The sequence below is a fragment of the Maylandia zebra genome, linkage group LG15 (assembly GCF_041146795.1).
Source record: "Maylandia zebra isolate NMK-2024a linkage group LG15, Mzebra_GT3a, whole genome shotgun sequence".
Lineage (NCBI taxonomy): Eukaryota > Metazoa > Chordata > Actinopteri > Cichliformes > Cichlidae > Maylandia > Maylandia zebra.
In genome coordinates this window covers 14,748,764-14,773,593 of record NC_135181.1, presented here as the reverse complement: position 1 = coordinate 14,773,593, position 24,830 = coordinate 14,748,764, and the positions used below count along the sequence as shown (strand labels likewise).

General features: G+C 41.3%; 1 protein-coding gene and 1 long non-coding RNA gene across 2 annotated transcripts; one reads left to right on the top strand and one right to left on the bottom strand.

Annotated features, from left to right (window-relative positions):
- Window positions 1–1,342: 1,342 nt before the first annotated feature.
- Window positions 1,343–22,869, bottom strand: tagapb (T cell activation RhoGTPase activating protein b). Its single transcript, XM_004550423.4, has 14 exons — window positions 22,547–22,869; window positions 18,068–18,153; window positions 11,309–11,479; window positions 8,528–8,692; window positions 6,417–6,458; window positions 5,997–6,081; window positions 5,843–5,896; window positions 5,393–5,462; window positions 4,998–5,137; window positions 4,526–4,687; window positions 4,068–4,177; window positions 3,564–3,750; window positions 3,242–3,323; window positions 1,343–3,123 (listed from the first exon to the last, which is right to left on the bottom strand). The coding sequence occupies exons 1-14, from the start codon at window positions 22,619–22,621 to the stop codon at window positions 1,994–1,996; spliced, it is 2,559 nt and encodes an 852-aa protein (XP_004550480.1). The 5' UTR covers window positions 22,622–22,869; the 3' UTR covers window positions 1,343–1,993.
- Window positions 13,996–21,673, top strand: LOC143412627 (uncharacterized). Its single transcript, XR_013093143.1, has 3 exons — window positions 13,996–14,095; window positions 15,015–15,129; window positions 20,774–21,673. It is a non-coding gene; the product is annotated as an uncharacterized LOC143412627 (long non-coding RNA).
- Window positions 22,870–24,830: the final 1,961 nt, after the last annotated feature.

Below are 24,830 nucleotides of genomic sequence, written 5' to 3'. Positions count from 1 at the left end.
ACAGGATTCAATGTGAATGCCTACAGCATATGATTGCTGTTGATTTTTGTTTTTCTGTGCTTTCCTATGGAAATGGGTAATAAAAGTACTTGCAGGACACTAATGTCACGGTCCTCCTTTGTTTTGAACTGCCTTCTCCCTTTCTCTCTGTCTTTGTTTTGCTACTTATCTTACCTTTCTTTCTCTATCACTGCTTTTGTCCTGGACAAAGAACCCCGCCTGGCCCGCTCTCGCCCCCACAAACCTGCAGATATCAGAGAGCACTTACCTGAGCTCAAACCTGTGGAGAATCTGAGAATCCTCACCTGAGTCTGTGCCAGTTAAAGTCACAAAGAGTTACCTGTATTAACATCGGCCTGAACTTTGTGGTACCTGGAATACCTGTGAAGAAAACAAGAGACTCGCATCCTTTGCATGAATAATAATCTCCTGAATTGCGGCACATGCTTAGCTTTTGTTAACCTGAAAGCATTCATTACAATTATTAAACTTTTTCCAGTGCAGTTTAGTCTCCAAACACTTTGACACCTAATGTTGGTGGGGAACTGTTCAAGCTGAACCCTCCAAAGTGAACATGCACTTCTTGAGTTCTTCCCCTGTGGAAGGAGGCTTCTGTCCATCAGCTTCCTCCTATATCTGTGTTTTATTTTCTGGGTTATTTTCTTCATGCATGCATATTTTTCATGCACAGTTTACATTTTGCACATCCTCACATTTTTACTGAATAGTTCTGTTGTCACATATATATTTCTAACTTTTTTATTTGCACAAGTTGCCTTTATCTGATTTCTATAGTTTGTATATTTGACACTGAATGTCAAAATACTGACACCACTTCTGTGCATGCATGCACTTGCTTGTCAGTATAGCAGATTATGATGATTTTTTTGTGTGTTTTTGTGTGTCTGTCTTGGTGTTCAGTATTCAGCTGGATAAATCAGGCTCACTTTCAATCAGTTTAAATTTGGAAAATTAGACAAGAAAATCAGCTCGTCAAGGAAGGAAAGAGTGTTAACACCGCGTAGAAAGGAGGAAGGAGAGATGGCATCAGCTCATCTGCAGTCACAGACAAGAGGAACAGCAATTCGCAGAAAAACCAAATCCGCCCATGTGACAGAATCTGGTTTCCTTCAGCTTTAGCATGTGTGCCAGAACACGCTGTTCTCTCAATGAAGCTTGTTAGCGCGTTATGCAACATGTCTAGAAAAGAGAACTCTGGCCAAAGTAGTCACTCTCCTCCTTTCTGTCATTAATTTAGACACTAATGATTGCACTGCAGGGTGATTTAGCAGCAAACAAATGTACAGGCATTTGTGAAGGTCACAGATACACAGACTGGAACTTGTTTAGTTTGTAATTGTTTTTATTGCATTCTTATATTCCTTTTACTTTGTTACTTAAAACTGTTCAACCAGACGTTTTATGGCGCCAAAACACTCATTGATAAAGATTACATACATTGCTAGCTTACTTTATGTACAATTCAGCATACAAATACAAAAAAAGATTATCAGAAAAGTGCTTTAATGTAGTGGAAGAAGAAGAAATATGCAAAGTGAATTAGATTCACAAAAAGCAAACAAACAAACACACAAAAATCATAGTGAACATATATTATACTATACGGTAAATATCACCATAACAAACAACACTTGAGACGAAACACAGAAATTCGTAGCATATTTTCTCCACAGCAAACTGTGTTCATAGCTTCATTGTGATAGACTAAATATCTATCATCGTAACTACACCGAAGTTAATACTTGTACTCTTAACAGTACTACTGAGAATGTGCAGCCATAAAGGCGTCACATAGCTGACATTTATCCAAAGTGAAAAAGTGAACGATAAAAACACTGGACTTTGTGCACCAAGCTTGGGTTGCTGCTGGCTTTCAGCTTTGCTCCCAGTAACTCATGCCTGTGAATTATTTCTGTCTACAATATTTGCAGATTGTGACAAAATCCAATCTGCAGAGCAGATATTAAGTCAATCAAACGTAAGACTCCTTTGCATAGGAAAGTTCCTCAAACACAGGCTGGCTGCATCTCCGTGACACGACATCGTGTTGACGCGTCGACACGGACTCCGACATGGCTCTCTGGCGGAAAGGCTGCCGTAGATTGACAATGTCTGATTCCTGGGGAATGCATTCCTGAATTTGGATGCACTGAGGATTAGAGTCATAATTTACAGAGGATGGACGAGACCTGCTCCTCATCTCCTTTACAGTCAATGAGCGATACTGTGGGGGGGGGCCCACATTCTGCACCGCCTGTTCGTATGATGGAGGGCTGCAGGGCTGCCTGCTGTCAACATGCTTGAAAACTTCAATCGCAGACAGAGGGCGTGGTCTATCCACAGGCTCGGCCGGTGGATCAGCTTCGCTCTGTAAGTCCTCCTGGAGGGTTTCGCAGGGGAAGGCGTTTTCCTTCTGTGAGTCTCTTTTCTGGCTGTTTCTGCTAAAGGCTCCTAAGCTCCTGGTCCTCATTAAGACTTTAGTGGCAACTCTCATGGACTGAGAGCGCTTCCTTTCTTGTGGTTTGGAAATCTCCTGCTGTCCCTTAACAGCCACTGAAGGCTGGCTGCTGGCGTTTGCCTTCCTCGAGCATCCTGGTGACACCATTGGGGAACTGGTGAAAACAGAGCTCTCTGAATGGTTAGAGGTAGTGCTTTCGAGGGAAGAGCAAGAACAGTCTTTGCCCATGAAGGGCTGCAGATCTCCATTGGAGTTGTTCAATTTTAAGAAAGGCATAGTTGGCCTGGCTACGCTACGGCCTCTGAGCAAGAAGGAGTCATCGGAGATCTGCTTTTTCAGAGGCTGCTCGGCAAAATCTGCCTTTTCTGTGGAGCAGTCCTCGTGGCTCCTGGCGTGGCTGCACAGGCCCTTGAGATCGTCCGAGAGGAGGATGATGGGCTCGGAGCACCGGCGGTTGAATTCTGGCTTTGTGTTGAAGACAGCATCGGACCAAGAAGAGGTTGTCGTGCTGGGGCTGGGCGATGAGGATGAAGAAGTAGAGCCATATTCTGTAGACGTGGACATGATATTCTCTCCCACCTCTGCATCTCCATCTGGGTCTGTGCTATCATACGCAGAGTCCTGATGCTGGGAGGAGACAGAGTCTGTCGAGCAAGGAAAGGAAGACATGATTAGAATCCATTTAATCTCATTTACCTCTGTAAAAAAGGCCCATAAAGGTCTCTCAGCATTATTGGGGGCTTTATTTGCTAATTAATTTACCTTCATCTGTGTCCAGTAAGACTCTGGTATTCTCTCCAAGAATGTCACAGTTCTCAATCAGGAACTGAGTAAGATCTGTCACCTGCAGAGAATCACACAAAGACAAGCAAGCATTAGTAAAATGAATAACAACAACAAAGTCAAGGGATTCTGTAGACAAATTCAGTGCTTCACTTGGTCCAAATACTCGGCTTGTTATTAGCACCTAAGTATGTGCTAGTGCACTCCCACTTATGAAACCGCTTGAGGTTTTTTGCACTGTGAGCCGCGAGGCTTCAAAGCGCTCAAAGTGAGAAAGTAAATTCATATCACATCTTTTTACCTTCTGCATCTTCTCCTTCTGCTCCTCCAGCGAGGTGTCATCCAGCTGCAGCAGCGTGGGGCCGATGCACACCGCCAGATTGTAGGCATCCATCTTGTTGATGTCTGCGCTCTCCAGGATGTGATGGAAGACGCAGATCAGATGCTGCAGGAGGAGTCTGTTCAGCCCGGGGAGATCATCTACCACCCTAGCTCGCGGGTAGCAAAAAAAAAGGAGAAGCAGGAAGGAAAAAAAAACAAAAAACGGTTAGCTTGCCGCTCTTTTTTTTAGTGTCTCTTCCTTTTTTAAAACAGTAGACAGACTTAAAAAAGAGAAGTGGGCTATGTTCCGGTCAGATTGTATAGCGAACATATGGAATGATTAAAAACTTCCCTCAAAACCACAAAACCAGTCATGAAAAAAAAGAACTTAACTGTTTTTTTTAAAGATATAAATTCTTTTTTTGTGTTTTTTGTTTTTTAGACAGGCAGTGCCGAGGCTCATTAGCAGACATCGACTGCTTACTTTGTGATTTCCAGAGTTCTCTGCTGGGTGTCTTCAATGTCCAGAGCTGCCATCCACTTGTCATAATAGTCAGATCTTAGCAGGCTGCCAGGAAGCTCCTTCAGAAAACTCTATAAATAGGAGAAAGGCATTGATTAGGCACATGTATATTAGAGGCTGTGCACTAGCATATTAAATATAATCAAGACCACCTATTTGACAGCTTCCTTGTCAAGCGGTCTAACATATTTAAGGAAGTACTGCTGCTTTCTTAGAAACTATAGCAGAGGGTAAAGCAGTAGTAGTGTGGCCGTTGTGGTAGCAGTGGTTAAAATAACCTACAGCCGTAATGCTTCTTTATCAGTGATGTAGAAAGTACTTTAGCGCTAATATTAATCGTGGATTTGCACATACGTGGTAACGCTAATAGTATGCGCAGAACATGTGAAGTGCGAGCGCCTCTCAGTATGCAAACGTACTTTGAGTAGTCCGACGAGCAGAACGACGGGCAGCTCGCCCATGTCCACACTGCCGCCGCTGTTCAGCTGCTCTCTGATGTCTTTCATGCTCTTGATGTTGCACAGCTTTCGAAACACTCCCTCTGTGGAGGGGCCTTTCTTCCTCAGCAGCACCAGCAGCTCCTGATGAAGCAGGACGGGAGAGAAGGAAGATGAGATTATCATATATGAATTAAAAAAACAAAACAAAAAAAACACACCCACAAACACAGCAGCTCTGCATGTGTGTGTGTGTGTTTTTGTCTTGGCTTATTAATGTGCACCGTTTGTGCGTGCACGGATGCTATCATATTGTATTCAATCTTCAAAGCATTAAGAAATCATTTTAAAACACAGGCTGCTAACATCTTGAAACCAATGCACAGAAAGTTCTCAAAGTGAGCTAAGCTACTGATATGACATCAACTCTGACATTTATCAAAGGGCAACTTACTGTGACTGGTTTGGGAAGTGAGCAATCGTCTGGGCATATCTTGTGGAGGGGCTCTCCAAACAGCTGAATCTTGTTTTCTATTTCTGGTCGCTTTTTGCGGCCCTTTGACAGCCTCCTCCTCACCACGTTCCACTTGGTGTCTGTTAGGAGCAGAAATGTTTTATCCATTTAACATTTTATACTCATAAGACACGGCAACAAAGGCAGACGTGCAAAGAGTCAAAGCCCCGAGTGCCAAAAACAAGCTTTCTGTAGTCGTTCTCTCTTATCAGCGGCTAGATTTCCTCTCGTCTGTGGTTGTTCTCTTTGGTCTCTTCTCTGCACATGGCACATTTAGCGAGGCACTCCCTCCCACCAGAAAAAAAAAAACACCGTAAAGAGATTTTCAAACTCACCAGTGGGCTGTCTCTGCCTCTCCTCTTGATTATTCAACTGCTTCGACACAGCGCAGATCTTTGCGTTGCCCTGGTGACAAAATAAAGAAAAAGTGGCATGGTGAGCAACGTGGAAGAGGAACATGAGCATGCAACAGTAGCCAAGGGAGGGGTTGTGGCTTTTTTTGTGTCAAATTGCACGCCTTCTAACACGTGAATGAACAAATGTTAAATTAGTCTTTTAGATGTTCAAAAGACAGATTTCTAATTATTTTCAGCATTCTAATATAATTATTGCATTAATTGTGCAACTTATCAGTATGTTTGCACTTTCTGCATTTAACATACTATGTTTATTATGTAACAACTGTCCACTGAGCGTTAGCGCAGAGGCACAGCTGTTTTTTACCAGCAGGTGTCTATTTTGAACATTTTCTACCATAAGAAGCCAGAAAAACTGGGATTACTTACATCGAGTGGAAACTCAATCAATTCTTCCATGCCACCTCCTGTTAGAGTTTTGGTCTGTGGGAGAAAGAAATGAGTAGTTTTTCTTTAATAACGGCTCTTAAAAATGTTTATGTTTTTTAAAAAGAAATGTGGCGGAGCAGATAGCGAGACTTACTGTGATGTTGCCACTCAACACCTTCATCAGGACGTCTGGAGGAAAAGAAGAAGAACCGGTCCTCGTTTTTGCTTCTTTAATTTTTCTGCAATGACGATGAAACACTTAGAGGAGTGGCACTCACTGACTGTTTATCAAGTCTGAATTTTGAGTTTATAAAGCAGTAAAACAAAAAATAAAATGATGAAGTTATTGTGGTTCAATGGAGCCTCAAGAGATTATTAAAGAAATACAGTTTTACATTGTTACAAATGCTGCCTCGATGTTTGCATAACTTAAGAAGCCGATATGAATATGTGCAGAACAATTACAATAAGTGGCAGAAGTGATCGAAAAATTTCACAATGCTTTTTATGAATGACGATAAATGGGAGAGCGCCTGCGAGAGTTTGCTGATATAAACAATGATCTTGTTCTTACCTGTGAAGAGTATCTAACCAGCGTTCTTTCACCTCAGGCGAGCTGTGGGCAAAATAACGGCATGGTATGAGTTACTAATCCACACAGAGCGACTGAAACAAGCCGGCAGATTACAGTGGGAGGAATGACACGAAGTGCGGCCCTCGCGGTCTTTTAACAGCTCTGTCGGAAAGTGTAACTCAGTCATGGGAACAGGAAGCAACGTCACGGCGGGCCCCGACCAGAGACATCTTCCACTTCCTCATATGCTTGCTGTGGCTTCGTGTCCATCAGTGGAAACACGCCGACGAAACAGACGAGCCTACGTATATACACCTGTGCGCTTTCACCTTTCATGACCTGATTTAATGCCAGGCGCTTTAATTATAAACTGTCTGCGCACAGGCGACGGGAAAGTGTCAACAAACGAGGCCGCGGCCTCTCACGGGATCCACGGTCGACTCGGTGTGAGTGAGCAGGAGTGAAAGTTTCACACACTGAATCATCACTAGAGTCCGAGCATCCAATCAGAGAAACAAATCGTCTCATTTTCAAACAAAACAACTCAAAACCTACTAGTGCATTCATCACTTTCTTGGAATACAGCACCAGCTGTGAAACGGCTCTTGGTTTGATTCTAATAAGTTTGCGAGAAACGTGGGAGTGACTGCCCCAAATGAAGCATTTCTAGACTTTAGTGCCGTTTGGTGCTCTTCATCATAAATTCACTGAAGAGAGAAAAATCTCCTTTGACTCCTTTAACAAAGAAAATGTCTAGACATAAAGCATCTGATGTGTTTTATCTTTATTGTAAAGGCCAGCATTTCCAGATAAAGATCATCTGATGTTAATTCCCTCCCAGCTCCACACTTCCTATTTTATAACCTTTTTGTCTTGTGATGCTACTCTGCGGACTTTCTACTTGCCACTTCCCTATTTCATGAAGGCCACAGATCATCTGACCTTTTACTACATATGCACGAGTGTGCATTTCATAAACTGAATGACCGGCAAAAAAAGCAGTCTGCCGAATAAGAAACAGAAAGCTTATAGTTGCAACAGTGTTTTTATATTGCAATACACTCGTATTTTCTCCTCCGTCAGTGCTTTAACAGATTGTTTGCCTTGATGTCTCTCTGTAATCTTTTCTTGAAGAGCTCATGTGGCCTTTTGGAAATTTTATTCTTTTGGTTTTCATCAAATTTCACTCCATCTACTCACAGCTGTGGTTTACGACATATGCAAATACTGAATTAAGCAAAAAACAGGATAAGCTCCACTGCGCCTGAAAGCTTGCACAGCATGGCAGCACAAAGGTTAAGCTCTGAGAGGTGTGTGTATCTGTTTGCCAAGAGGCAATTTATTTTCAAATAAACTTGCCACACTACCACTGAGCCCTGACTTTAGACCGTAAATATATTTTGTTTTATTAAATTCTCCATATTGCCAACAGCTGTCCTCTTTAAGCTTGTGAAAAAGGCTGTTGTGCTGACTAATAGTAACCAGAAGCCTATACAGTCAATTAAATTAAGTCTGGTCTCTAATCTGATTCTCAGTTCCCACTGTGGCCTTTCGTCAACTCAACTTTGACACCTCTTTATTGAGATTATCCATCTATTTACTTCTGCTTATCCAATTCAGGATCACGGGGCTCTGTAGCCTTCCCCAGCTGCCACATGGCGAGAGCCAGGTACAGCCTGCAGGGCTAACACAGAAACACAGACAACAATACTCATTCACACCTCCAACTCATTAATCTAACCCCGCTAACTGCATGTCTTTGGGCTGTAGGAAGATGTCAGAGTACCCAGAGACAGACATGGTGAAAACATGCAAAGCCCACACAAACAGACCAGATGGAGGATTTGAACCCAGGACCTCCTCGTGGTGTGTCATTGTGCTGCCTTATTTAGATTACATATTTCAATATTAAAGGTTTACCATAAAGAAGGAAGAGCAACAATCAAATGAAGATCCACATGTGAGCTGTGATGTTTAGACACGTGTACCCAGGTATTTGAGTGTACAGTGAATCAGTGACTCAACACTAAATATGCTTGGCCATTTCCATGTGAGTCATTCACTGTGTGTATGAGTTTGTGTGTGCGGGGAGGGGTAGGGGAGCTTCTCACCGGAAACACACCAGACAAAACGTGAGATCCCAGGCTAGGATGAGGGTCAGCCTGAGGTCAATGTCACCAATCAGTCCATCCTCTTCCTCCGGTTCATCCTCGAAACTGTAATGCCAGACGTCCTCAAGACTGACTCTATGCTTCAGTCGGTAGCTGGCAGGCGACCTGTCGAAACGGGAATAAAAATAAAACCAACACTCCTCTAAATAATTTTCATTAATTTGTTTCTAAACGTGTTGTTTTCTCAAGATTACAAAGCAGGTTTCAGTTCCATAATTTTTGGATGAGTGATTGATTTTCTTCCCTCCTGTGAAACCATTGAAAAAATATCTTTTATATGAAATAGCGCATTTCCTCTCTGTGAAAACATTGGCACTGAACACAGAAATAAAAACACGGAGAGAAAAAAAAAGGCCGTAATTTCTCCCGTGACAGCTTGTTTTGAAAGTTGGTCCTTCATGCGAATAATCATTGGTTATTTCTGCGAAATAATCAATGATCTACTCTTGCACCTGAATTGCGGACTGATTGCTGCACTTGGTCAAGCAACAATGGTCACATGCTAAGTGTCAAAAAAAGGGTCAAGATTTCGATTATCCCCCAGTTTATTAAAATAGATACAAGTTTATGACAAATAAGAATCTAAAAAAGAAAAGGTGACTCATAAGAGATTAGAGAGGAATTATTATTTGAAAAAAATAAAAAAAGAAGGAGCTGGGAGGTGTTTCGGTACTAAAACAGAAGGAGAGACGCGATGCACTGATAGAAGTAAACATGGGTGCTGTTTATGTGCACAGCTGTTGTTGTTTTGATTTGGCAGAATTTGGCAGATTTCAGCCAGTACTGTTTGCCCAAAGTCAGTTTCCGTCAACAGTATCTTACTATAAATACACAAAGTGTGTCGTCATAATTTCATCACAATAACACATATTGAAAATTGCCAGCATTTATAGGCAAACTATAGGCATGTAAAGTTATGAAATCCTCTAGAGTACAGACACCTACTTAAATGAGAGATCCATGATGTTAATAAGTTTTCTATGTGGGACTGTGACGTGTTCTTAATTTGGAGTCTGGCGCTTGAGTTTACATTTCTGTTTAAACACAGCCCATCTGTGCACACTCTGCATTAGATTGGTATAGATCTAACAAACAAAAAGAACTTAGAGATTGTTTATAGGTGTTGTTACATAAGTTGTTGTTCTGAGACTGTCCTCCCCATGAAAAGGTTGTTTTTGTGTAAGCTGTTACAATGACCTGATAGCAATGAACATTTGGCCCAAATGTGGTATGCAGTTCTCTTGCGACCCATATGTGGCCTCCACTGATTCTGAGTGAATCTGGATGCACTCTCTCAGCCGCAGGCACACCTTATACAGGTCAGTTATCGGGCGGTTTTTCACATTAGGGCAACATCTGGGCCTCTCAAGTCTTGCTCATGCTACAGCTGAATCAGAAGTTCCCCAAACGTGCCTGGTATCTGGGTTCACATCTTAAAAGATAAACAAAAGCTGTGTGAACTGGGTAGAGTTACCACCACTGGAATCTAACACAACACAGCTGTGTAACGTGTTTTTAACTGTTTGAAAGGTTGCATTTGACATCAAAATACGATCTCCTCCTGACTATTAAGTGACCAGGTTTTGTGCTGCACCTTAGCCATAGTGGTTCTGAATATGAACCTAACAAGACCACGAGTGAGAAAGTGAAAGTAAACAGCAAAGCGGAGCTAAACTTTGGCCCGAACTCGAAGCGCGGATCAAAAATCAGGTGTGCTCGTGACACCTCCACCTCACCATCCACCTACACGCTGCTGAAACGCTGAGATGGGCTGTTTCACATTGTAGGAGAAATGAGAAAAAGTGGCCTCCGACACCTGCTGTGTGCCTGTTTCTTCACAGCAAACTAAAAAACACACACGCAAACACATAATGAATAATAGTAGCACACAATCATCTCTAGATGTAATGATCTCATAGATTTATAGGCTCAAAAAAGGCTGCTATGCTGTATGACAGTGGTGTGCCAGCTGTGTGTCTACAGGAACAGTAGGCAGGTTGTGGTACAGAGATGAGTGTGATGTCCTCCCACTCATTAGGTATAAAACTTCCACCGTGTTTGACAAACAGATCTGATCTGACTAAGCCATGTAAACAGTGATTGCCTGAAGGTGTATTTAAATGCTGTTTACATTTAAAAAAGAAAGGAAACAGAGGTTTACGTATACGGAAAAACAATAACTAGGATGTTTAATGGTGAAGAAAAGGTGTGAGTAAATGTTCAGAACATCTCAGGGTTTTCAAATTTGAAGAATTTTAAGAGTGATTTGAGCCACACAAGCACTTGTGAGAGTATTGAACCAGCAGCTCTGTTGTTCGCTTCAAAGCTGAAGCGAAGGTTAAAATAACTGTTGAGTTTCCCCTAATGTGACTCCACTCTAAGGGAACCACCCAACTCTCTTCTTCTACTAATTTAAAATAAGAGAAACGACTCATAAACAATGTCTGTTGCTGGGAGATTCCCCATCTCTCCGAGTAGAGTCCAAAAATACACATTTTGTTTTCACTTCCTCTTTCGCTCTCCCATTCCTACTGTACAAACACATGATGATTTTCAACAGAAAGTTGCTAAAACAACACAGTGGCAGTTTCCTTAGTTGTGATTTATTTTAAAATCTCCAGTTTTACAAGCAGAAACTATCTGGGTTTCATACACACACTCCTGAAAATATCTGATCATCACAAGCTAAAATGCTGGGGTTTTAGATTAATAATATCTTACTTGAGTTTGGCGAAGACAATCACGTCGCTGAAGAGGAACAGGTGTCTCTCCCTGGTTTTTGAGCCCTCGGTGACCTGAACGCACTCGTCCAGCAGCAGCTCTCCGTTCTCGCTGGCGAGGCCGAGGACAAATGGACTCTGCTCCACAGACACCCAGCAGGGAGCCTCCTCCCTGAGCCAGAGGATACACACCAAAAAAAAGGAGTGGGTGACGGGGAGAACCCACAGCCAAACGAGTCTAAATATGGTGATTTCCACATGGAAATGAGACTGATTTTGCATCTGAGAAAGATCAGGTTCATTTAACAGCTGGAGCCTGATGTATGAACAATAATATGACTTTTTCATAGAAGAATAGGCGTATACATGTAAGTCAATCCTGATAAGGTGAAGCACAGGTGAAAAATAAAGTTAGATGTAGTTCAGGATAAATATCAAAAACTCATATATACACTTACCGGCCACTTCATTAGGTACACCGTTCAACTTTCTAATCAGCCAATCCCAGCACCTGACATGGTCAAGATGACCCTGCTGAAGTTGAAGCCAACGACGGGGAAGAAAGATGATTTAAGTGACTTTGAATGTGGCTCTTGTGGTTTTGGTAACTGATGGGCTGGTCTGAGTATTTCAGAAACGGTTAATCTACTGGGATTTCCCCCCCACATAACCATCTCATCAGGGTTTACAGAGAATGGCCCATCAAGTTAAAAGCAGTTTTCTGGAAGAAAAAATCCTTTGTTTCAAATCCTTTTTTGTTTCAAAAAATCTTTGAATCCTTTGCCAGACAGAGGTCAGAGAAGAATAGCCAGAGTGCTTCGAGCTAATAGGAAGGCAACCATAACCCAAATAAATACTCAGTGCAACCAAGATATGCAGAAGAGCGCCTTGACGCAGAGGGGCTACAGCTGCATAAGACCACACTGGGTGCCACTCCAGTCAACTAAGAACAGGAAACTGAGGCTAAATATAAGAAAACTTTGTTTGATGACACCTGATCTCTGTTGAGACATTTAAATGGACGGATCAGAATTTGGCATAAACAACATGAAATTATGTATCAACAGTTCAGGTTGCTGGCGGAAGTATAATGGTGCATTTAGCCACCACAGTGACCAGATCTTAGGACAATAGAACATTTTTGGGATGTGGTTGAAAAGGAAATTCACATCTGGATGTGCAGCTGACAACTCTGCAGTAACTATGTGATGCTGTCAAGTCAATATGGACCCAAATCACAGAGGAGTGTTTCCAGCACCTCGCTGAATCTGCACTACGAAGGGTTAAAGCAGTTCTCAAAGCAAAATTAAGCCCAACATGGTACTAGAAAGGTGTACATAATAAAGTGGCCATTGACTGTATAAGTATATGTATATATTCTTTTTAACTCTTCCAGGCTTCTTGATGAATTTATTTTAAAAAAAAAAGGAACCATGCACAAAGGAATATGCACAACATCGTAAATGTGGCTAAAAAAAAAGATGAGTTTCTACTAAAACAGAATCAGACTTAAATTTTATGCATCTGTCTCCAGATGTTTCTGCTAAAAATGAATATTAATCACTTCAGGAGAACAAATTTCCGTAGAAATGTATAATTCATATGTAACACGCTGCATAAGTTTTTCACCAGAAACGTATGAAAGCCGATGGTTAAGATGTGAATTGGTATGCATGAAACTGCCTTGTCATAAGAGGACATACCAGAAAATGAAGAATGAGTTAGTGAATCCATAACTACCGCTATGTATGTTTAATTTTACTCTTAGGCTACTTGCGATAATAAGTAATTTGAATTCTAAGGAAATACAGCGTAAGTGCAGAAAAAATGGATGATTAGAGCCTGCTGAGCCACCCACCCCTCGTTTTTGAAACTTTTCTGTAGGCACACTGTCTTGTAAATAACACCACAGGGTCACATTACTAATACTTAGTGGACTACGGCATGTTTTTCAAGTGGCATACTTAGAAGCTGATGCTTTAAGAGAGACCTGGCATCATGGCAACAAAAGTCACATACCACATAGGTATATAACATAATAATATCCTAATAATATCCTAAAAACTTAAATTTGTCACTGCTATTGTGTTTTCTGGTTATTTTCCAATATGGGTAACACAATAAACCACTATTTGTCTGATCAATTTCTTCCAAAGCGCTGTTCCTCCTCCAAATATCACAGAGAGCAGAAATGATGCTCTAATTCAGAGAATAAATGTCAGATGTGTGCATAACGGCATCGCCAACCCTGCTTGATTGATCTTGGATCAATAAGGTCATCTTATTCTTTACAGACAAGTGGTCTGATATCAACTTACTAACTAAAGTTTGGTTATTTGTTCAGAAATGACATTTACCAACACAACTTAAAACCTGACTCACATATTCTTATCTATGCATAGACGCTGGTTTTCTCTTACTCTTCATAAATACCATCTACCTGGATGGAGGAGTTTGTCACATTTACTTCACTGGACTAACTACTGGTGTTAATTAATGGTAAATGGTAAATGGCCTGTATTTGTATAGCGCATTACTAGTCCCTAAGGACCTCAAAGTGCTTTACACATCCAGTCATCCACCCATTCACACACACATTCACACACTGGTGATGGTAAGCTACATTGTAGCCACAGCCACCCTGGGGCGCACTGAATTAATGTACAAATAACACAAATATTTGCGGTCAGATAACAAAAAATGAATGTAAAAAGCCAGCATGCTCATGTTGTTGCCTCCCTGTTGTGTCTAGAGTGAGCCTGTGAAGATGACAAGAGAGTAAGAGCAAGTAAGAGTTGTTTGTTCTAAATGCATATGAAACCACATTTAGTGGTTGATCGTCCCACTTGGTCCGGGGGAAGAAATTCAAATTGTTATAGTAGAGGTACTTCCCCTGACTGCTGGAGATGACACATTAACTACGGGCATATAAACTGTGGGAGAAGCTTTGTGTTTGTACTTACAACAGGATAAACCATAGAAGTGCAATAGTAAAAGTGTGTTAACACGAGCATGCCACTGCTTTGTTTGTTTTGTTTTTGTTAAATTTCAAAGATAAGTTTTACAGACTGGGACCACTTTTTTTTCTTAGTAAATATTGATGTAAAATCAGAAGATAAATGCACTTTACCTACTCTTGCTTTGCTAATTAGCCAGGCTACACAGGCAAAAGATAGCTTTGCTTTGTAGCTAGCTGCGCTTGGTTAAAATGAACCTAAATTTGTGTTTTGTGGACTAAAATTGAAGGCACGAGGCTAGATTAGATATTTGTCTACTTGGCACACAGGTCCATAAATGTATTTTGTTGTTTCTAAACATCAAAACTTTGAACAAAGCTAAGCCAGCTGCTCCGCTAAAGCTAACACAGACCTAGCCTGCTAACCAAGCTAGGCGGGCAACACTGTTTTTTTACTGTTCTACTGCTTTTTTTTTTTTTTAACATATTCTTTATGTACTAATATTTCCATTCATTACAAAGAAGTCCAAATTTAGCAGCACTGAAGTAAACCATTCACAGTGACCCTGTGAGGTAGATGGTCTAAATCAGGTATAAGAGGTGTAATCATGCCTGTTCAACTGTGCCTTACTAGAAATATCTAATCAAGCCAGTCACATGGTAGCAACTCAGTGCATCTAGGCATGCAGTCATGATCAAGACAACCTGCTGAAGTTCAAAACTGAGCATCAGAATGGTTTTTATGTCACAGGTCACAGGGGTCAGACTGCTTCCAGCTGATAAGAATGCAACAGAATGCAACGGTAACAACTCATAGGTTCTTGAAGAAGATGGGCTACAGCAGTAGAAGATCACACCCACACCAGGTGTTACTGATATTATCTAAGCTAGAAAACTGAGGCTACAATTCACACAGACTCACGAAAACAGGACAACAGAACAGAAATACTCAGCCTAGTCTGATGAGTCTTGGTCTCTCCTGTAACATTCATATCGTAAGGTGAGAATTTGGCATGAACAACAATAAAGCATGGATCCACCTACCTTGGATCAACACCTCAGGCTTCTGCTGCTGGTGTAATGTTGCGGGGGATATTTTCTTGGCACATTTTGGACAACTGAGCAACTGAGTGATGTTTAAACACCACAACCTACCTGATTATTGTTACTGACTGTGTCTGTGCCTTTATGACCACAGTATACCAATATTCTGATAGCTGCTTCACTAGATTACACATTGTGTTACTGAGCATAAGAAGGGCGTCCAACCCACTACGAGCAAAGTGTACCTAATAAAGTGGCCTGTGAGTGTATATAGTGTCAGAAAGACGTGAAAACTGGTCGAAAATGGGAATCTGATACAGTGAATTGAAGGTACTTTTTCTTAGTTAAGCAATAAACTAGAGTATTATTTTGAAATAGTCACGTGGGGGAGGGGTTGGGTTTTTTTGCTTTCATCGCACAGCATTTCTTATTAGCTAACTCAGGAGCCTGGTGTTTAAATATGTTCAGCTTTAAACATCTTTATATTTAATAAGTATAAAACTATTGATTCAGTGTCGTTAGAACTATGATTCACAGCTTTATTTAACACTGTATTTTCACCCCACTACATCATTAACACATATATATGTAGAATCCAATAATAACATAGTGCTTAACTCTGTGAAATAATATAGCTGCATATGTCTGGTTCTGCCTCTTCATGCTGAGGTATACTCTACGTCAGTGGCAGTCCCACCATAGTGAAACTGACACCCACGAAGTCCAGCCCCCTCATGGAAATGCCTGATGTGTGTGTGTGTGTTTGCGTTTGCGCGCTGATTAGTTGAATGTGTGAGAGTGGGATGTGTCTGACATTTCTCTTTCTGCTTTGAAGGGATCGCCCACTGCGTGCTTTGGTGGTCTTCACATGACAACGTCTGACGAGTGTGATCGTTATAAGGTTAAATTTTATAGCCGAATCAAAGCCCACGTGTCTGAAATGCCCAAAGACAAAAAAAAACTGTCAAACTGAGGGTTTGTTGAGAGGAGTAAAAAAAAAAAAAAAAGCTTTGCATTGACAACATATTTTAATTATTCAGTTTTCTATGTTTGAGTCTCATCTAAGGCCACGTTTCCATCTATTTAACAATGTTTTCAGAAAACATTTCAGGTTATTTGTCGGCCTAAGCTTACAATGATAAGATAAGCTACGTTATTATTCCAAAGAAATGTCCGCAGGTTGCTAAAACCCCTCAGGATATGAGCTCAGCGTGTTTAAAATAGCAGCTGTAGCCGTGAATTAATTTCTGTTTTAAAAGATTATTTTAAAACTGAGAGATTATTTGGCTTCTTGTACACTCAGCGAGCAGTTATCGCACAGCTTCTAAAATCAGTCATCCAGTGTTATTACTGAAAGAAACTGCTTTACGGGAAACATAGAAAGGACCTTTTGTGGTTCATGAAATTAAACTCAGGGACAGGAGTTAAGATGTTGCTGTAGTAATATCTGGAAGCACGCTGTTTAGTTTCATATTGAACTGATTGCTTGTGCTGTCAAAACAAGGAGGTGCTGGTAATGACCTCCTGTTGATTTATTCAAAAAGGTCAACTTGTTATGGGTGAGAATAACCGGTTCATTAGGTTTCCTTGACAGATCGATATCGTCCACGCTGCTCGCCCCTCACAGCCCGGTCATGGCCGAGGTGAGGAGCCACAGCACATGTGCACGTTGTTGTTTCAAAACCCTGCTGTGTAATTCCCCGTGGGGACATCTGTGTTTGTGGCCTGAACAGAGTAGGCAGCGTGGCCTGCAGGGTGACAAAGCGTGACACGTGGCGGGATGGAGGGGAAGTTAGTTTTTTGCTTGTCTGTATAATAGTGTGAGGCTATTCTCTAATGAAGAGTGTGCTGCCATCTATAGGGTGGAGGCGACAGTGAGGCTACTTCTTCCTGTGATTGCTGTTTTGATTTTTGAATTTTGGACTTGACTAAACATTGGAGCCTGACTCTCTAATTAGATCAAACTGAATCAGACAGCCAAGTGAAAAAGAAAGCTTCACGAGACTCTGTATGTTTCTGTATGACTTTACCAGTTACTTGTTGCTTCAGGTCATTGAGGTTTGCGGGGATTTGTTTTATCTTTTGTTGTAGATTTGCTACTGTGTTTGGGAACATTCTTCTGCTGAATGACCCAATCGCACCCAAGATTTAGCTTTCTGTCACCTAAATCTCACATGTGACTCTAGAATACTTTGGTAGACAGAGGAGTTAATGGCTGACTCAATGATTCATAGCTACTCGGGTCCTGTGGCTGCAAGACAAGCCCAAATCCTCACACTTCCACCACCGTGCTTGATAGCTGGTATGAGGTGTTTGCGTAGACAATACAATACAATTCTCCAAACATGGTGCTCTGCACTCCAGGTTGATTTCTGGGAAGGTTGTAGTGAATGCTCCAGCACACTTGCCATTAATCAGTTAATCAAATGCATTTGATTGCACCTTTACTGGTACTTATCCTCTTAATCGCTATGGAAACAGTACTTTTTTCAATGTTTTGACATTTTTAAGCTAAGTGTTCCATTTCCATCATAAAAACAAATACATAACTGTGCATCAGATAATTAGCCTTACTTGGCGCACACTTCCTTCCCTACGAGTTATGCTGAGCTGTGCAGAGACTGTCGCAGCAGAAAACTGTAAGGCACTGTTGTGCGTACAGCACTATGATCAGAGTGTGTTAAAAATGACTCCAGGCCGTACAAGAAAATAACGGTTGCACATGTGTAAATGAATCTAATAAGAGAGTCTTTTGCACACCTGATAGGGGACCATGGCATCCCCAAAGCCTTCCCAAAGACCAGGGATGGAGCTGAGCGCCGTCTCTGAGCCAAGTGTCTGAGGTGCTGTAAGAAAGCAGAAGTGATAGATAAACAAAACCTTTTGTGTCTGCCGGGAAAATAAAAATCATTAACTCATATCTGTCAACATTTTGCTGACAAGACACAAGAGACACAGAAGCATTTCAGTCAGGGAAGAAAACCGCAACAGAAGGTTTGCTGATTTGCGAAATTTAATAACGGATACACTTTATATTGGGCCGCAATCAGAGATGGCAGAGATGGCGGAGCTGTGACCGCAGTCAAGCGTATATTTAGACTGAGGAAATAACTTATTCCCTAGTGACCTCCCACCTGCAGACAAACGAGTACAGGAACAGCTTCAAGAAAGGCAGCTTAATCGCTTAAAATAGCTGCTCAGTCAGAGGTTCCATTAAAGTAAATACATTTACCAAGAAAAGAAATGAAAGCAAACAACACAAAGTACTTTCATTTACCAATTTCCACCCTTCAGAGGGTGAATTTTACATTTCACTGCTTAAAGTATTGAGTACTGAACTTAATCCTGCATAATGCTCTGGATTCCAATCAGAAGGTCGTCCCTCTCTGCTCTAACAAGTGAATACATGTGGACAAATAAATGTTTGTAGGGGACAGATAAAGGCTTCTTCTGAAGACTGAAGGATTCAAGTGCCTTAGCACAGAATATACAATGTTCAAATATAAGGAATTGTACGAGATAGCCAAATGTAGGAATGAGTTCCTGTGTGGTTCAGTTATCATCTATATTGAAGGCCAAACATCTGTGTGCAATAATAAGATTTTTTTTTTCTCGTGACAAAGGACAACCGAGAGAGGATTTGAAATTCAAGACTACGCTTCCATGAAATTAGTCAGCACCGTGTGCACTGAATACGTCTCACGTGTTTGCATGAAGGAGGGGCCAATGAGAATCTGTGTGGAAAGCGAAGGTAAACTGAAGCCATAACTACACACACGAGCTCTGAAATCTGGGTCAAACACTTCCTCCATCACATATCAGCTTCAGTCTCGGTAGTTTAGGACGCTGATTGCCTGATTGTATTTTCTCACTGCAGTTGGTGTCGAGGTTTTTTGCATCGGGCCGTGTAACGATCTGCAAATAAAAACAAATCTCACGTGAACGCTGAAAACGCTGAAAGAGTTGCTTCAGGTGATAAAATTGTCGACACAAGTCATTGGACACAAATATGAAACACTGATTTGAGCATTAAAAAGGTTTGTGTTATTGCTCTCAAGGCATCGGCGTAACTTTGTGCTGAACATTGGGGGGGTCAAGATCTCTGTCTAAATAAATAAATACATCTGGGTAAATATAACCCCCCTAACCCCCCTGGAAATTACGCCTCTGTCTCAAGGTTTGATTTTATTTTTTAGATTTAAGGCACATTTATTTACAAAGTTCAGATACAAAAAAATATTTATTTTCCTGGGTTATCAAAAACACTTTTGATCATTTTAAATCTATTAATATGACTAGAAAAGTTAGACAACATAACAGCTAGACACTCACTTGCCATTTTATTAGGTACATCTTGGTATTACAGGGTTGGACCTCCCTGTTTGCCTTTAATTCTTCGTGGCACAGGTGCAAGGTGCTAGAAACATTCATGGTGTGTAATGATGGTGGAAGCAGCCATCAGAAGGTAATTACACTGTACTCATAAAAGGATGAACAAGGTCAGCGGCACGCTCAGACAGGCTGCGGTGGTTAAATAATGCCCAGTTAGCATTAAGGAGTTTAAAGTGTACCAAGAAACTGAAACGTTGACTCAAGCCAGGAGGGATCCGTGCTTTCATGTTGTTCGCAGCAAGTTACATTACAAAATGCAAGAAATCAGGGAAGAAATCAGGGCTCATCATACCAGATGGCATTTTTCTGATCTGCTCTTGTCCAGTTTAGTGAGCTCATGTGAACTTCTGCTGTTGTAGCGCATCTGCCTCACAATTTGATGTGCTGTGTGTTCCGAGATGCTCTTCTGCATACCTTGTGAGTTGGTTTGAGTCACTGTTGCCTTCCTATCAGATCAAAGCACTCTGCCCATTCTCCTCTGACCTCTGACATCAACCAGAGATTTTCACCTAGTGAACTGTCGCTCACCCGAGAGTTTCTCTTTTTCAGATCATTCTCAGTAAACCCTAGAGATGGTTATGTGGGAAAATCGAAGCTGATCAGCTGTTTCTGAAATATTCAGAGCAGTCCATCTGGATCTGTGTTTGAGGATTTCTCTTTTATTTGCTTGTTTATTCACACATGTATATCTTCCTTAACTTACTTTTCTTTTACTTAGTTGAACTGATGGATGAATAGTCTATTTCTACTATTTCTACCTTTTTCTTGTAAACAGCTTTTCTTTGGGGAGTTTTGAATGCATTTGAAGAGTTTAGAGGAACTTCTGAAGTTGCCTAATAATTGTTGGGTAACACTCCGACACACTTGGACATTTGTTCATTTGCGTGAAGGAAAACAAACAGTCTCTCTCCATCCTTGTTATGGCTCCTGCGGATGATGATGTTGCGCTCTAATTGCCAGACAAACTGAGAAATTGGATGAAGCAGAGTTGGAGATGAAGGAGAACAACAACACAAAACAAACAAGAGCTGGAACTCTTAACAAAGTGTCTCTCTCTGGCCTCTGTCCCTGCAGCTCGGAGTCCGCCGACTGATGACGGACATGACGGAGGACACAGAGGCTCATTGTTACCTGAATCCTGGAACCACAAATGCACGCCACTAAGGGACCAAAAGTGTCACCATTAACAAGCTGTAGGTCCCATCTAATGGAGATTTGCTTTGTTTTTAGAGTCTCTGCTGTTGTCTAATAAACACTTTTTTTTATTCTTTTTGGAAAAGCTGATAATATTTCTCTCTCACAGTCAACAAATAGACCAACAGCACCCACCCTCTGAAGTATCTCACGCTCGGCTGTTTTCTTAAACACACTTGTTGGGAAAATCTTCCATTACCGAACGTTTGATATTTACAGAGGAGGGTCCATGTGGGGCTAATTTCTCTTGATCACAACAATAAGAATAAGAATATCAATGCACTCAATATTCATTCTATTAAGAATTAATAAAGCTTCTTGTTACCAGGGAAACGATAAATTAATGCTTTTTATTACTATGGCTGTAACTTGGCTAGGTTTGGGTATAAAACCAAATAGTTTTGAGTGCCTAAGCCTATCCAGGAGAGATCATAGGTGTCGGTTCCGGAAATATTATTATCACAGTTCAAAGAAACAAGCGTGCATTGCTTAGTAGAGACAGGAAACAAAGCAGTTGCCACAAAAAAATGCGATTTCCTCTGTAAACAGCATTTTGTGTGGTGATGCCTTGTGTATACTCTTGCCACGGCGAGAGTTGAAGTGTAGGTTGGGTTATGGTTAGCCATTTCACAGTAAAGCGGATTCATCTGCTCGGGTTCAGGATAAAGTGAGGGCAAAAATACTCATCAATGGGGGCAACTGCAGTGAGCAGAGAGCCAGCCTGTTGTGATTTGGCGCTGTATAAACAAAACTGAATTCACTTGAATTGTATAAATCAAAACCTCCAAATCCAATGATGTCCTCTATGTTATGGAATTGATTAAAAGGCACTTTTAAAGTGCTTCTGTGTGTTGCCCCGATCTACATAGCACACATGCTGACCTCATATAAGCCAGTTTGCAGGTTTAGACCCTGTGATTGGCCGTTTCAACGTCAAGCCTTAAAAGGGGGTTAACATATTTCTGCTGTGAGGATCTCTCATCTTTGGAAAGACCTGCCTAAATTCACCTTTTGGCCAAATTAGAGACCTCACTGATGCAAATTTGCAGGTTTAGACACTAAGATTGGCCCCTTCTGACTGCTTGTTACCAAACTTTCTTTCATGAAGGTCCATCATCTGTTGACGGACCTGGCTAAGCTGAGCGAGCTGTTAATCGCTTTTTAAACAGAAGAGTTTGAAGTTTAAGGTTTTCATTAGAGATCAAATGTAATTGTTCCCGTATTATAAAGCTATTTGGTTTATCTAATTTTGACTTAGATGAAGATCCGGCCAAATCAGTGAATAATCAGTTAACAAACTGCGGTAAACCTGAAAGGCTCGTAGATGTTTTCTTGCAGCTTTTCGTGCTTCTGTTGCATCTGCACTCCGTGGAAGCTCTGAGAGGCTACATCGCTACACCTCTCACTTGCCACACGCCTTTGAACCTCATCTGGAACGACCAATTTTACCTGAACCCTCCCACTCACCCACTTTCTGTCATGTAATCACATTTCAGCAGTCAGTCAGTGTTGTGATGTTGTATTTCCTCTCTGCGTCTTTGATCATAAACCCCTCACAGACGCATAGGAACTGATCAAAATAACTCTTCTTTTTGATATCACAAAATTGTCACGATTATCACCTTTGCGAGTAAATAATGGGCGCATACTTACGGGATGCAGTGAAGCTGCACCATCATCATAGCTTCCTCTCCTCATTGCTCCAATTCCATAATCTGAACCGTCCATCCTGGTGTCTCAGATCCCAGAGGAAGCCCTCGACCCCTCTGTTGTCCTGTGCTGTAGTCTGTGTTGTCAGTTTACAGTTTCCACTTGGCAAAGCAGAGGAGAAGCAGTTTGCGTCCCGGTTTGAGGGCTCTGCTGTGAATGTGGTGGGGGAGCGCATCCACAACAGCTTCTTCTCTAACTGGTGCTAATGAGGGTTTGAACAATGGAGGCCAGGCTGGCACACAGAAGAAGAGCGAGGGGGAGGGGGGGTGTTTGTGGCTGACCTGGGCCTGCAGTGCCACTCTAACCCCCCCTCGCCCCCTTAAAACCTTTTTCCAAGCCACCACTTCCTCCGTCTGATCATCCCAGACTGTCCCGTTACGCTTCAGCGAGGCAGCTTCCTCCCATAATGAGATCGGCCTGCATCCTCTCATGGCCTGCTCGTCCTCATTTCCAGACTAACGAGGGTGAGATACCGTGACAACAGGTTCCTCAGAAAAACAAGGCCTCACAGATCGGTCCCACGTCCCTGTTAAACATATAGAGATGTACTTCTGAATGTTTATAATGAAAATCAAAGCCAATTTTTAGCCAAGTATGTATTTAAGTCTAAAATAATTCCATTCCCAGAGTGAGCGGGCAAACCTAAAGAGTGGTGCAATAAAAAGTAGCCAATCAGAGTCAAGCGGTAGACACACCTCCTGTTCTGCTTCTCACGCAAACCACAAGTTAAAAAATAGATAAATTATCGTGTGATGATGTCACAGTGCAGGAGTAAAAGTTTGTTTTCTGTTCAAAAACGGATGCTTTATTTGAGTTAAAGAACATTTGCCAGTGTGGTTACAGTATGTGTGTCGCAAAGCTTTGAAACAGGAAACAAACAGCAAGTTCCTGTGGAAAGAGCTATTGTTTTATAGCTTCACATATCCATCCTGACCTCCTCCATTACTCTATATCATAAACTGTATGTGAAAGATGGAAGTAGCCGTATTCCTGACTCTCACTTTTCAGGGGGACTTGTGCTTTATAGTATTGTGGCTGTCCCTATCTTGATCTTTTTGAAACAGAACTGATTTTGCCTCGGTTTTGGAGCCAACCATGGAACCCATGCAGCAGGCAAAGCTTTCTTTTCGGCATGGAGATATAGTTGGACACATCAGCGGTGAAGAGTATTACTTGGATTAATCTCTGATGCATCCATCGGAGTATGACTGCTAGATAGAAAGCACATCAGCATTTTAAAAAAAAGTGCTTGGGCGAATAAGGCATGTTGTATGAAGTACTGAAGAGTCCTCCAGAGTAGAAAGGCTCTATACAAGAATAAGTTCATTTAAAATCTTTTATTTACACATGGGATCCTGGTTGCTGTCTGGAGGTGTCCCAGTGAAGCAGTTACCCTTCTCCCACTAAAGACATGAGGGATTAAGCAGTGCGGATTACTTAAGAGGTTATACTATCAAGTCCTATAAGCTCAATGAGTCTGTGTGGATAAGAGGAAATCCAAAATAATTTCAAACTTGTGCATCATATTAAGCCCAACATCGCCATGACATTCATGCCCATGATGAGTGTATGTAAACCTCTGACTACAACTTTTTATTTCAACACAATAAATACTCACAAAGCTAATCACCATTTCTCACTGTGCCACTTTTCAAGGCCATAATCAGACAAAGAAATTAGAACAGTTTTGTTCTACTACAAAACATTAAATAAATAAAGACTATATTCTTGCCTTTAATGGTTTCTATAGACGAACGATGAAAAAAAACAACTTTTCCCAGAAAACTTTTGTTTTGCTAGACAAAGAACATGAAGGTTTTGTGATTCAGAAAAATTTCACAGCTGTGGCTGTTAACCTGTGGCTTTTGTGGTTGATTGTCGGGCCAATCCCTTTAACTTGAAATCATGCTTGCCAGTGTACTGTGGAGGAGAAAATGTTTTTTTCAGCACATAATAAATGTCATTTCTCTGGCAGAGAGAACCACTCACTGTAAAAAGTCCCCCAGCTCAGGTGCTATTTTGATAGAGCTGATGGTATCTCACAGCAGACAGACTAAACATCAGGACATCACGAATGCCTGAAAGTGTCTCGAGATAATTTGAAGATATCATTTCTAATCTGGCCACGTAACCTCACACACTTACTTCCTGCTTTATATTTGAAAAAAAAGATAGACAAACATAAACTAGTCCATAATAGTGAAGTGGAAGAAAAATGATGCTTGGT